At 47.1% G+C, this 14,964-nt stretch overlaps 1 protein-coding gene across 1 annotated transcript in view; it reads left to right on the top strand.

The window, feature by feature from the left end:
* SNCA (synuclein alpha) overlaps positions 1 to 14,179 on the top strand; it is a 644,131-nt gene extending 629,952 nt beyond the window's left edge. Inside the window, exon 6 of the mRNA XM_085640845.1 lies at positions 13,638 to 14,179. Coding sequence (XP_085496971.1) covers positions 13,638 to 13,670 — 33 coding nt within the window. The 3' untranslated portion in view covers positions 13,671 to 14,179. The remainder of the gene's footprint in view (positions 1 to 13,637) is intronic.
* The last annotated feature ends 785 nt before the right edge of the window (positions 14,180 to 14,964 follow it).

The raw sequence follows: 14,964 nt of genomic DNA, 5'->3' as shown, positions 1-14,964 counted from the left end.
TCACAACATCCGCTTGGGAGATAGTTGTCGGAAGTGTTTGAAAGAGGTAAAGAACCTTTGGCAGTATGAACATTTTCACTGTATTCAGGATACTCAGCCACAATATGGGGAGTAATTTCCAGCACCTTAAGTCTTTTCTTACCGATCGTTTACAATCCAGCCAGTTATCCTGAGACCACGAGTCCAGATTGGCAGTCACATTGAGGCCCAAGTACCGAATCGAGTGAGGAGCTCCTTGGAACGGGGTGAGAGAGCATAGCTTGAGGATCTCATGAGGGGAAGTGTTAGGTTCAATGCCTGCGATTTCGCTACATTAACTTTAAGTTCAGAGACACGCTCCAACTCAGTGAGCAATGAGAGTACTGCAGGAAGGGAGCTTCCAGGATTCATCAGTGTGAGCAGGAGTTTGTTTGTGAATAGTGGTATCTTGTGCTCATTGCCTCCAAATGGTATGCCTTTGATTGTTGCAGATGGGCGAATTGCTATCGCTAGGGGTTCCACTGCCAGGGCACAGAGAAGAGACGATAATGGGCATCCCTGGAGGGTACCCCTACGGATGTGGACAGGGGGGCAAGGAGGCGATTGATTCTGATTTCTCCCAATGGGGTTACATAGTATGCCATGATACAAGACATCATGACTGGACCCTGTCCAATCCTCTGTAATACCGCTTGGAGAAAGGTCCAGTCCACACTATCGAATGCTTTCTCTACATCAAGCGAAAGGAGACATGTTGGAATATTACGCCGCTGGACCTTTTCCACCAGGTAGGCTACTTGCCGGATATTATCTGCCCCATGGAGATGGCGTATGATTCCCACCTGGTCTGGGTCTATTAAGCTGGGAAGAAAGGGCTCCAACTGATTTGCCAGCAGCTTGGTAAATAGTTTAGCATCAGTGTTAAGGAGAGAGATAGGGCGATAGGAGGTGCAGGTCATCAGGTCTTTCCCTGGCTTTGCAATAAGAACTATCTCTGCCCTGGACATCGTGGAGGTCAGACTGGTACTGTCAGTGAGCGAGTTGAATAACCTAAGCAAGGGGTCCTGGAGTTGAGGTAGAAACAAGTGGTAGAAGGCAACCGTGAGTCCATCAGGCCCAGTGTCTTACCTATCGGCAAGCTTTTCAGTGCCCTTTGGAGCTCCTCCAATGTAAACAGGGCTTCCAGTTCTTGTCCATGGAAAGGGTCAAGTGGTGGCAAGGAACAGGAGGCGAGAAATGAATCTATCTCCACCTGGACTATGTCACCTTGGCTATATAGGGCTGTGTGGAAAGTGTGGAAGGCCCTTTGTTTGTTGGTTTCCTAAATAGTCCAAATGTCCTCTTCAGTTTTAACTTTAGCAATATGGGCATGGGAGATGCGCGCACGGAGCAAGCATACCAGTAGGGAGCCGACCTTGTTTCCTCCCTCGTAGTATTTTGATTCAGTGTGAGGAGTGAGCGCTCAGCTTTCTTCACACAGGGTACCTACATTTGGCCACGTAGGGAGGCGAGTCTTTTCGGTGTTGCTGTGACAGTGTCGCATTGTCTTGTTGTTCCAGAGCCTTGATATCTGGCTAGTCCAGTCTCTACTAGTCGGGCTTATAGCGAAAGGCGATCACTATGGAGGTGATAGTGCCAAGAATGTTTGCCCTAAAGGCATGCCATAGAGTGTGACCATTAGTATCAGGAAGATCATTCATTACGAAGTAGTTTTGAATTGATTGCCGTATTTCTGTCCCATTAACCTGGTCTCGTAACATGTGTGGGGGGAGCCTTCAACATGGCGAGGGGTGCAGGGTCATGCCTATACCTCCCAGGAAGATCTCAAGATGTGCGTGGTCTGAGATAGAGCTGTCCGAGATACTGGCCGCATCTAGGGATCGAATGAGTGTCTGAGATAGGTAAAAATTGTCTAAATTATCTATGCATGAGCACGAACGGTGGATATGGGAGAAGAAGTTGAAGTCTCTTGCATCTGGCGCCATATATCGCCACACGCCTACTAGGCCCAAGGCAGTGATATCATTCTTTAGCGCTGCGGACGTCACCCTGTGCCCTGGAATGTGGTTGCGCTGCGATCCAATTGAGGGTCTCACACCAGTTTAAAGTCTCCCCCAGTGGCATAATGACACTTGAGGGGGCCCCCCTGCAGGGTAAGTGGAAGGTCCCCCTTCGGACTCAATCTGGAGCTCTCTGGCCGAAGTGCCGTGCAGAGGGGGGCCCCTGGAGGTTGGTGGCCCCCGCACCGCGGGATTTGCAGGGCCTGTTGCACGCCCCTGGTCTCCCCCAATGAGCATCAGACCCGCCTCCTGCGAGGCAGGTTCCTTGAAGAGTTTTCAGAGATATGTGTCTTAGGAGTAATTAGGGGCATATACATTAATTTGAATAAGGGGTCTGCCATTGAGTAGTAATTTAGGTTTTAAGTAGCGTCCCTCATTGTCCCATGTATTTGTGTCCCCTGTATGTCATGGCCCGCTTTGAGAAGAATAGCCACCACTGCTGTCTTGGAGAGAGAGGACGCCCAGTATTAAGTCAGGTATTTCGGATGTATCATTCAGCATGTATCCATGTGTAGGAGTTGAGTTTCTTGGAGAAAAATAATATCTAGATTTTGGATCAGTAGATATCGCCATACCTCCCATCACTGGTTGGGGCATTCAGGCCTTTCACATCAAGCAAGAGACATTTAACTTGAGTCATGACTATTTGTTTTGGGGAGGTTGGAAAGCCATATGTATGCCTTGACCGTCTGCTAGGGGTGAAGCGTCTGTGTCATCGGGGGATTCGCAGCGCATGGTTGTGCATAATGTAAGAAGGGTGCTAGTAGGAACATTCCTAAATAAGCCGTTCACAGCCCCCAGGGTTTTCAGGGGAGTAGAGAGGGAGGGAAAAAGGACTAGCAAAAAACAATAAGGAAAATAAGGCCAACCGGGCCATAATAGTCCATTCCAGTCCTGGAGTGTCCCTTCGGTATACACCAGGGTCACTCTGAGGAAGTTACTCCTCCTGGGGACCAGTTGAATGTAGTGGGGGGCCAAGAAGGTATTGCTGCAAGCCAAGGTCTCCCTACCTAGCAGCCAGCACATAACAGCAATGTGGGGGTGGAATACCCCTTGGGACCCGGGATTCCTTTAAGTTGGATCAAAGCATGTAGACTGATGACAGGAGCGACACTGAGACATTGGTCGAAGTGGCAAGAAAAAATGTGAGCCACATTCATGGTGACTTATTGTAGCCTGCTATGTATTTTAAAACTATGAGGCAAACTAAGTTGCAGGCTTGAAAACAGTCAATGCTTTACAATTCAGTTCTTAGGGCTTCTGCGGTGTTTAGCGTCCATCACTAAGATGCACGAGGGAAAGGTGCGTTTGAGGCTGTCGGAGAGTGATCCGGTGACTGTGTGTGGTTCAGTGATCTGTGATGTGCTGTACTTTGAGCGCCGACATTCTGCACCACAGGTATTCTTGGTCTTCCGTTCGCGTATCAAGTGTTCGCTCAAGGTCATCTACTCTGCCCCCAATTTCTGTCACTTCCCACCTGAGATCTTGCAAGAAAAGTCAGTTTTGAGAGAGCTTATTTCTGCCCTTATTTCTTCCAGAAAGTTTGTCATGAAGGCCTGCGTGGGGGGGCTTGTTTCGGATCCCTCAGGGGCTGCTGCCATCAGAGGGTCCGGCAGGGTCACTGTGGCAGAGGACTAATTTAGCCACATTGATTGGTCTGTAGCTTCTTTAGTGGGCACTAAGGAGGCTTCCTTACCCACTTTGGTACAGGTCATGTTCTTTTCTCGGGCCCTCACCAACCTCAGTATGTCCAATATGGGGGATTGAGTCCTGGGTTGCTGGCCCCATGATAATAGTAGGAGTAGCACACGGGCTAGGCCCATCAGCATTTGGTGAGCCCTTGGGTTGAGGAGCTTAGCAAAGGTGAACCAAGGTCGTCTGGCAAGTGTGTGTCTCTAGTAGGCCCCTAGCTTAGTAGAGCTCGGGGCTTCCCGGGCCAGGGTCTTGGGAGAAGCTTAGGTGAGTCGGGCATGTGCTTTCTGTAGGTAGGGTTGGTGGGGGATATACACCCGCTGCCCGAGGATGCAGCTGATCTCCCCACCTGATCTCAGGGCAGGTGTACCCCGGTGTTAGGCCAAGATTTTCTTCCCCGTAGAACTCACATTCACAGGACACTCGACAGCGGGGGCGAGAAACTCAGCCCAGAGGCACCTCCCTTAGGGGCCTATGCGTGCTCCACGCTTCTGAACTCTTCCACGGGGGTTCCCAGGGCAATGTGGTGATTCACGGTAAACTTTGGGGGGCGTCACTGCTTCTGAACTCTTCCACGGGGGTTCCCAGGGCAATGTGGTGATTCACGGTAAACTTTGGGGGGGCGTCACTTCCCGCTGCTCAATATGCAGCCAATCTATTCCCCCCCTGTGCGCAGGGCCCCATTGGTGGATTGGTGGTTGCAACAGGAGAGGAGAGGGAGAGAGAGCATGGGCAAGCCTACGCCCGACCATGCAGACGATCGATCCCTCCTTCCCCTGTCGATTGCGATGGCAGTCCTTGAGCTGCACCCACATTTGCCCCAGCACTCACCTCAGTTCTCTGTTGTCCAGCAAGGGGCCCCCACGGTGGATCAATGTTGGTAGGGCCTTCAGGTGGGTGCAAGCTGCTCCTCTCTCTGTGCATTTGGCGATGGAACCCTTCGTATGCAGGGATCCGCTATTCTCAGGATGCTGTACCGTGCCCAGGTGAGTGCCTCAAGTCTGCCTGCACCACCCGCACAGGAGAGCAGACTGGGCCCCACGTGAGGCACGTGCCAGGCCCCCAGGGGCCATTGTGATGTATAGGAGGGAGGTTTGTTCAGGTCGCCCCCTATCAGGCATACGCTACGGATCTCCAATCTTTGGGTGCTAGGAAGGATCAGGCCTCATTTCTTGGGCCTGCAAAATGGCACCACCAGGAAGGTTTGGCCAGTTAATGCGCAGCGGGCCTCATCCATATTCCTGGGTCAGGGTCTGAGCCTCGGGACCCAGAGGAGTCCACCACCGCCTTTAGTGGGGAAGTCTGTCTTAATCGGACGATCAGCGAGTGGTGCCTCTCCGGCCTCAGGGCCTACAAGATAACGCCCTCTGCTCTGACCTGCCTGGCTGCTTGTTGCTATTGCCAGTCAGTGTCGGGTAGTTTACCTGTAGTTACCGGGCTTCAATTCTGCATGTTGGCCCCTGAAGGCACCCACCAAGCCTCTTAGGGTGAGGTCCAGGCCTCCGATGCAGGGGCCACCCCTCCACGCCCGGGTCCAAGATGGCGGGTCCAGACGCTCTTCCCCACTTTGTCGCTGCATCATTGCCCCACTCACCACTCTTGGAGACTTCTTGTGCCCTGGTGTCGGGGCAGAAAGTGAGCAGGTTCTCAGTCAGGAGTCTGCATCTGCCTCCCAGGTCCGGTTGGCATTCGTCAGGGCTGGCCACGGGAGAGTGGAGACACCTCAAGGTGCGTCCTACTCCATCGGCGGCTTGGCCACAACCCCCCTTTCCCATATCTTTAAACTATTTGAATTTATGTTTTGTGTTATGTTTTCTGATGTGTGATCAATGGTCATAGGAAGCATATCGTCGCTGTATAAGAAAGAAGGAAATTGAACATCAGTGTTTAGGATAGCTGGGCTTTATGCTTTGGATTAATGTCCTTTTACTTGCCAGTAATCTTCATTACTCCTGGTCTTGTAGTCCTTGTTCCATTCATTACTAATGGAGATAACCTATCTCCATGACAGAAAATAGAACACAAGGAATGATGAACCCCATACCCCACCCGCTCCTCCCAGGAGTACATAATGTGTACTTACCCAGCATTCCCTCTGAACTACCAAGTCCAGAAGAGGAAGGCTGGGTGTTTGGGAAGGACTGCGGGCATAGTGAAAGGGACAAGGACTACAGGACCAGGAGTAATGAAGATTACCTGTAAGTACTAGAAACTTTCCCCCAGGTCCCTCCAGTCCTTGTCTCATTCATTACTAATGGAGAATAGACAAGCCAGAAAACCCGGATTTCCAAAACAAACAGACAAAGAAATCACAAAAGCACACTACACTCAAAGGAGTATCCAAAAGTGATTTAATAACAGAAAAACAGGCACAACGCAGCCAGATTAGAAGCAAAAATCATGCAGACCTCGCAATCTAAAATATGTGTCCTCCCCTAAGACATTCTGTAGCCAATGATGCCAAGCATGGAAAATTAATTTCAGAAATGTACACCCCACGCAATTCAGTCAAGGAAGCTGCCACCCCCTTTTTGATCGCCCCCGCGGCCCATCCGGAGGAGGAAACCCTCCAAAGAATAGGCCAACTCAGTAACTTGTTTGAGCCATCTACTGATAGACACAGAGGAGGCTTTTTCCCCTTTAGATGAGGCCTCAAATGGCACCAATCAATCGAGTCTTGAAAAGCGCGGCTACTCTCCCGTAAGGGTCGTATGGTGCCGGGGGCAGTTGCTGATCCATCGAAGGTGCTGTGGTTTAGCTGAAGAGCCAAGTGTTGAGGTCCTTCCTGATTTGAGGCAGTGACAGCGAGTGCCAAAGAATAAGATCTCCGAGAAGACCTGGTGAGATCTAAATAGAGCTGCGAAGCCTGATTATCATCCAGCAAAGACCAATCCAAGTCCTCGTCCCATGCAGACTCAGCAGGCAAAACCCCCTCCTGGGAACAATGAAACCGGGAAAGTCACCTTAGGAAAAAAAGCAGAATCCAGATTTAAAACCACCCCATCTTCTGAAAAAGACAGAAAGGGTTCCAGTACCAATGTGCCTGGTGGAAGTGAAAGCCACCAAGAAAGCCACCTTGAATGTGACAAAATTAATGCCAGACTGTTTCATAGGCTGAAATGTACAGCCCCCAGAGCCTACAAGACCAATGGCAAATCCCACAAGGGGTAACAAGGCTTCAAAACAGAGGACCGCTAAGCAGGGCCGGCTCTAGAGAGGTGCGACCGGTGCCACCGCACCGGGTGCTGGGTTCCTGGGAGCGCCGTGTTTGGAAGTTTATTATGTTTTTTAACCACCTGCTGCAGCGTTCCTTTCCTCTGGCAATTACCAGGCCTCACAAAAATGTCAAGATAACTCCTGTGATAAATTATCTTCCTGGAGAGAGATCAGCATTTTGTATAGTTGAGGTTTTGACTTATGTGAAGTTAGTGCAGAGGGTTATTGTGCCTGCTGCAAAGAATGTGTACCAAGTAGATTACAGAGTGCATATAATGTAAACAGATCAGCAGGTTACTGCTTTTAAAAGAGACATCATTTGGTTACTTGCAATTTATAACTTAAAGTCCTAATATACAACAGTGAGCTATTAACTTTCAACATAGAACTGCATACACACTGCAAAGTATACATAAGAACATTGATTAATGTTGCAAAAAGGGTTAATTTGGCTAGAAATTGATTCTTATTATTAAAGAAAATTCCTAACTATGCTGTTTCTTTTCCTACTCTCACTTTGTGGTAATCCACACCAAGCACTCTTAAACTATACTGCCTCCTAGTACTGATGACATGTGACTCCTACACTTTTAGTCCTTTGGCTTATGTAACATTTCCTATACACTGATTTACACACGTTTGATTTATTGTCTCTGTGTAAGGTGTGTGTGATGCAAAGTGCTCCGACACCCTATACTGGTATGAGTGGCGCTATATAACTAATTCATAGCATCTGAGAGAGAGTGGTTATGGAGACTTGGTCACTGTTAAAGGGTGCTAGTGAGAGATTCCGTGGTGGAGGTGGTCATTAGGGGACTCCAACAAACATTGTCGCACAGGGCGCCACCAGCGCCGCTAAGAAAGAAACTTCATAAAAAATGAGCGATCAAATCATCTACATCCTCCAGATTCCCCCAAGGAGAGTGGAGTGCCTTAATGGGCGACCACTGGGCCAGCAAGGTAGACACTCACAAATGCCTCTCAAAACCATTCCAAAGGAATTTCAGCACATCCAACAGTTAACACTCTAAAGGAAACAACCCAAAAGGATCCCACCATTGCGGGAAGCTCCCCAATGCCTGTCATAAGACTTTAAAATTGCAGGCTTTCGGGATTGCAGACTGGCTACTGCTAAATGGCAAGGTAGTCCCTTACGCTGCAAACCCTCCTCTCAATTTTTGACCAAAAGCCAAAGCCTCAGGAGAGACAAGGGGCAAGGAATCATACATGGCCCCTGAACAGCCAGCAACCGGATCATGAGAAACCAAGATGGCCGAGGCCATAAAGGCACCACCAGGATCACCACCCTGGATTTCCCCATCAACCGAGCCAGAAATCTGGGAATGAGAGCAATTTGCGGAAAGGCATTCAACAGACTGTCCAGCCAAGGAACTGTAAGAGCATCCACCCCCCAGGCCTCCGTCCTGTTAGGTACAGGCACAAAATCTGGGAACCTATGCAGTGAGCCAGGAAGCAAATAGGTCCAGGAAAGCCCCCCAAAACGGCTGCACACTTGAAGAAACACTGCCATGTAGAGAGCGAGTGTCGGAGAGGGAGGAAAGAACCAGCTTAGGGCATCCGCCATACCATTGTCCAATTCTCTCACATTAAATGCCACAAGAGATTGACGATGCATCTCCCCCTAATGGAACAAGGACAGGGCCACAGCATTTAGAGACTTGGAGAAAATTCCCCCCTGGTTGTCGAGATATGTGCCTTCACCTGGTTGTCTGAGTGCACCATCAAGTTGTACCCTACCAAAAGATGCCAAAAACCCTTGACAGCCCAGAAGAGTGCCATCAGTTCTCTTCTAAAGGACAGGCGTCTCCCCTCCTGAAGGGACCCCTGAGCCTGCAGAGACCCGTCCCCCAAGGTGACCCTCAAACAAATGCCCTAGCATCTGTTGTCAAAACCAGCGGAAGATCAGACTGCAAGGGAACAGCCTTGAAGAGATTGTCCCACACTGTCTACCATCCCAACTTGGGAATCAATGCTGGGGACACTGGGACTAACATCTCAAAGTCTCTGGAGCATGGATCCCAAAAGGACAGCAGATGGAGCCGCAAAGGCCTGACGTGAAACTGAGCCCAGACCACCATTGAAACAGCTTCCACCATGAACCCCAACAGGCCAAGCCACCTCCGACCAGTTCAGAAGTCTGACCTTTCACCTCCTGAGCCAAGGACATCAATGCCATTGCCCTGGGAGCTGGAAGGAAGACTTTGTTGAGGTCGGTACAGAACTGAGCCCAGTAAAGGTCAGATCTTGAGAAGGAACTAGCTGCCACTTCCCCCAGTTTATCAGAAAGCCAAATGCTTTGAGAGAAGCACGCACCACCTGGAGATCCTGAAGAACACGCCCCCTCGATTTGGCTTGAATCAGTCAGTCATCCAGATAGGTGTATAGTTGGATCCTCCAGAGATGGAGAGAAGCAACCAGAGCAGCCACCACCTTGGTAAAAACCCTCGGAGTAGACAGAACGCCGAACAGTAGAACCCTGAATTGATAATGAGTTCCCTGGACAAAGAACCTCAGAAACTGTTGAGATAATGGATGGACTGGGATATGGTAGTATGTGTCCTGGAAATCCAGAGTGCACATCAGATGATCCTTGACCACCAACAGGATGATTTGCTGCAGCATCTCCATCTTGAAGGGGACATGACTCACAAACGTGTTTAGGGCTTTGAAGTTCAAAACCAGCCGGAAGCCCCCAGTGGACATTTTGACTAGGAAGATGATGGAGTAGAACACCCTTGTCCTTCTACAAGGGAGGAACCTCAAGAACTGCCCACTTCTGCAGGAAAGAGCGAATCCCTTGGGTAAAGCATACCACTTCACAAGGTTGGAGGGCCAAGGAGTTTCCCACACCCTAAAGAAGAAGAACCTCTCCAAACTTGATCCTGCAGCCGTGCTGTAGGATGTCCAAAACCCAAGCGTTGGAAGTAGATTCCTCACACACCTGGAGAAACAACTGTGGTACAGTCCTGCATCACCATATAGTCAGGAATGAGGCTTCGGAGGGGATTTCCTCTCACAACCTATCCAGCCAGAGACCTCCCCTGGGACCGGACAAACAGCCTCCTTGTTGGTTCACGAAAGGGGATTTGCCTTTAGAAGGCAGCCTGTCACCAGAATTAAATTTTAGAGAGGAGGAATCTTTTTTCTCGTTGAAGAGCTTGTGAAGTTTTCCCTCAAACTCAACCCCAAACAACACAGACCTCTGGAAAGGCATCTGGAGAGCAGAGACTTTTGGGCTGCATCCGTCTTCTAGTCTTTCAAAACCAGATTACGCCAAACCACCACATAAGCCCCACCGGAAAGCGCTGAGACCCTCACAACATCAAGGAACACATTGGAAAGGTATTCCACTTGGCGTTTGATATTCTCCAGTAACTCTGAAGAGTTAGAGGATTCATCCAAGGCCCTATACAGGGACTTTAGATCGGAAATAAGCAACTGGGACACATACGTGCCATAGATACCAGCTGGAGGGATACATCCACGTTCTTGTATACAGGATTCATGATGACCGCATCCTCAGCCAGATGTCCTCCCCAAAAAATTGGCCACAAAGGAATCAATGGGAATGGAGTCCAGAAGGCCATTTTGCATATCCTGCAATGGATATAATTTGGCCATAAAAAGGGGAATCAGAATTTTATCTGGATCCGTCCACTCTCGCTTGAGAACTTCCTGGATACAGGGATGTACTGGCACATCCACTGGAATCGTACTATGAAACTGATGCAGCAAGGACCCAGTTGAAGTCTCCGGCAAATCCTCATTTGGAAACCCCCTGATAGCTTTAACATACCTAATGAGGACTGGAAACATTTCCTTCGATATATACTTTCCCTTCTGCTCCTCAGAACCCCGCCCTTCCTCATCGGACCCCAAAGATTGGGAAGCAAATGCATGAACAGCCCCCTTTTTCCTGCCAGCATCCCTCAATTCCAGTAAGGACTTCCTGATTAGCCATCTGATACATGCCTCTTCAACTTCCTTATGCTTTTTGGAACGTGGAGGCGAAGGTGAGTATGATAAAAATGACGTGGAGGCAGAAGAAGACACCACCACATGCCTCCTTTTATTGGTATGCTTCCCCATATCCAGAATAAAGCACCCCACAGAGAGCCAAAGCAGACCTGCACAGTTAGGACGAATGTGGGCAGTCACATAAAATAGCAGAAACTCCGCTACACCCCTGGGGCTCCCTGCTTATGAATCACCAGAAATCAAGGGAAAACTTCGTAAACTCAGAACAGGAATGGACCTGCCCCGCCTTGTGCCTGTGCAGAGGTTTCCTCTCCCGCCTGGAAGTCAAGCCAAGCGAGAATAATGAATGCACACAGCCACCTGGCCTCCCTGTAGTCCAGGAGACACGTTGGACGGCATAACCCCGAAAGCAGCATCGCAGGGCCAGAAACAATAGGCCCGACCGGTGGCCATCCGGCCCAAAACCCACCATGATACTCCCTGCAAGTCTGGCAGGATCGGCCAGATGACAGTGAATGCCACCCCATTCCCACAGGAGCAGTTCCTTCCATTCCTCGCACCAATTAGCCGCAGGACAGAAAAAAGAACAGCGGGAATGCTGTGTTCGTACACATTATGTACTCCTGGGAGGAAGGGGTGGTGTAAGGAGTTCATCATTCCTTGTGCTTTTTTCTGTTTTGGTGATAGGTTATCTCCATTAGTAATGAATGGGACAAGTACTGGAGGTACATGGGGGTAATATCAATTGCAGTTTCATGATATTTTAAGGTTTGAATCTCATGAGTGTGATAAGCTCAATGCAATGTGCAATTGATTAATTTATTATTTTGCAAGTATTTGATTTGTGTGTTTTGGGTTAACTGACTCCTGTTTTACAACTTTTAATAGCAAATAAACGACCTAAAAGAAAACTTTTGAAATGAAAACTAGAATGGGCAATTTTTTTATTAAAGCACCACATCTGGGTTAAATTTGAAATTTTAATCTTTGTGAAATCTGACAAAGTTGTCAGAATTCATCTGACTAAGAAAGGCATAGTTAACAACTATTGGCCTGCTCCACCATGACCATTTCTAGCTTCAGATTGTCCCATAGACGAGACAACCTGCAGCAGAAAATTGTGGAATGAAACCTGTATCCTTCTAAAATCCCTGGTCAGAGGTGTCAAGTGAATTGTGGTGGGAGCAGGTCAATGTGATGCAGGGTGCAAGTGGGCCATGGACAGAGCACTCTATGATTTAGGAGATGAAAGTTAGTGTTCTCATGTGGGATGATGTAGGGAGCAAGGACAACTGAGAAACACTCAAAGGGTCAGAGCATGGATCCAGATGGACTACAGTAAAATCACACCAGTTCTTGGTTGTCTCAAGCAATACTTTACATCAGCAAGAGCTGTTTGCAGCCAACTTATGTAGCTGGTGATGTTGCCCTTCGTATTTGTTTTAACATCAGCCGCATTGTACTTTACAAAACTAGTAAAGTTTAGAAAATATGCTAGGTTGACAATCCATGCCTTCACAACTATGAACCCCGATGCTAATAACATTCTATCCTATAAAATGTATTTTATGTGAACGAATTTACCTCAGATCTTAACAATTCCTGTTCAATTATGCCATTCCAGATACATTGGGACTGAGTCACAAACATCAGAAACATATACTAATAGGTTTGTGAGGTTGTGAAGGTTTGTTGTAAATTTCAGGCTTTTATGGAATTGAAAAAGAATTCTCTGAGTACTCCTGGTACACCCTGGCATGTTTTAGTTCCCAGAAGTATGCACTTGCATAACTATTTATGCATATAGAAGTGTAATGTATACACTGCCACAAGTGGGATTGTAATGTAAAAGTGCATTTAAACTTTAGAACTTTTTTTCTTCGTGAGGATTTATTTTTTCATTTGAGGAACCCCTTTCCCTGGACAACGTACAATTGAAGGTGCTTCCCTGCCCATTTCGATCCACATTTACTCTTGTACTTGAAAGGATCAAATCTATGAGGCTTTTCGAAATCAGGCTGGCTAATTAATGGAAGCAGTTTGGCAATACCTATAAACATGTGAGTTTGTGGATGTTTGCCAAATTTGCTGGTAAACAGACCCAGGAATGCCAATTCCTAGGATCAGATTTGTTAAGACAGCAATTCCACCTTAATTGGAGCAAATTCTATTGCGAAGGATAAAATTCCACCATTCCTGTTTAAGAAAAACAACAACAAACATTGGGGCTTATATACGCCCCTTGCGCCGCCGGTGCGTCGCTTTTAATAGGGCACAAAGTAACGTACCCGTAAAAAGTTGACATCTTCACCAATGCCATATTGTATATGCAGTGTACTGCCCTGAACCCTCCTGGGCTTTCTCTAGTCTGTTAACAACAAAAACTGTTGTGAAAAAAAAAAGTGATGTACCAGCGGAGCAAGGGGCTTGTAAATAAGCCCCATTTTTTATATAGAGCCTGATGGATTGTCACTGGCATATCAATATCTGTACACATCTAAATTGGATCGAGGTGTGCAAATATCTGTGTGAATGCGTCCCAACAGAATTTACATTGTTGGGAAACCAACAGGCTTCCAGCAAACTAGACCTCTCTTGAAATATTGACAAATGAATTTTCTTATAGTGTACAGATCGTTTATCATAAGGGACTATCACCATTGACATGATGATCTATCTTTTATTTCACAGGAGGAATACCAAGATTATGACCCTGAAGCATGAAGACTCATTGTTTCCAGATACCAATAGCATAAACCCTGCTTAAAGGGTGCCAAGTAAAATTTGTGCCCGATTAGAAACATTTTTTACAGTTTGTACAGTGTGTTTCGAGGTCTTCCTTCAGAAATGATTGGAGGTCCTCTTGTGTTTGCAGCAAATACAGGTTGTCAGGTCATTGTTGTACTGTGGCTATTGTGGCATCAAGTTAAAATGTTTAAAGGAAATCAAACAAGCCAACAATTTATCTGCTAACTGTCTGCTATTGTTCTTCTTTCTACAGCTCTATCTATTTTGTGACAAAGCGTTTATATTGCAAGAGTTTGTAACCAAATGTTGATTTTTGTCAAGAAATGGGGTATTGAGATTCACGTTTCTACAGTATTTAAGACAACCCGCATGAACTATGCACTTATACATACTTAATGTGCAACGTTTTATTAACATTTGGTGATGTGTTCTATTAACTGTTTATATTCAAATTCTGTTGATTTAAGTTAATAAAACTTACTCTGATAAAATGAGTCTTTTTCATCTTTATTCGGACCAATGCATTTGCTGTCCATTTAGTATTATATTATCTTGGACTCACCTCTTGAGAGACATTACTAATAGAACAAAATAGTAGAAATGTTAGAGTCAAATTCCGTGAATGGGGATGTTTTCTTCCCGAATATAGAAAAAATAAGGGCTACATGTACGCTAACAGAGATTCAGACCGTCTGTGACTGCAAAAAATGGTTGTAGCATGTTTCAACCCTACTTTGCGAGTCAGTACCCTCCCTGGACAGGAAACAAGCATCCTAGGTTTCGGGGTTTCATCCCTCATCAGCCAGGATAGCTTGATTCCAGTGGCTCAGTGAGCCCGGGACCCATGTCTTGGAATACCCAGCGCACTTAGGGTGAGAAAGCAAAAGACACACAATTAGGGTGATGCTAAATGGTTGCATTGTCTAGCATTCCGTCGATCAGATGTCTCTTTTGCTTATTTAAAATGCAAACACAAACATGAGGGTCTGCTGTCCCCAGCAGGCCACCATCCCTGTGTTATTGCCCATTCTCAATGGGCCGCAAATTACGATCTGCCTCATGAATATTGATGAGGCAGGTCTTTTGCGACCCCATTTGGAATCACCTAATGTGCGTGAGACACATTAGTACATTTCCTTTTGTGACTTGCCAATTGTGAGTTGCAAAATGAAATGCCGCATATAGGGCCATGACTCTTCTTTATTAAATATTGACATTAACATAAAATAAACACATTACAGGACGGTATGTCGTTATAACCTGTTCAGTA

This window comes from Triturus cristatus, chromosome 2_1 (assembly GCF_964204655.1).
Source record: "Triturus cristatus chromosome 2_1, aTriCri1.1, whole genome shotgun sequence".
Lineage (NCBI taxonomy): Eukaryota > Metazoa > Chordata > Amphibia > Caudata > Salamandridae > Triturus > Triturus cristatus.
This window is presented reverse-complemented; position numbering and strand designations above follow the sequence as displayed.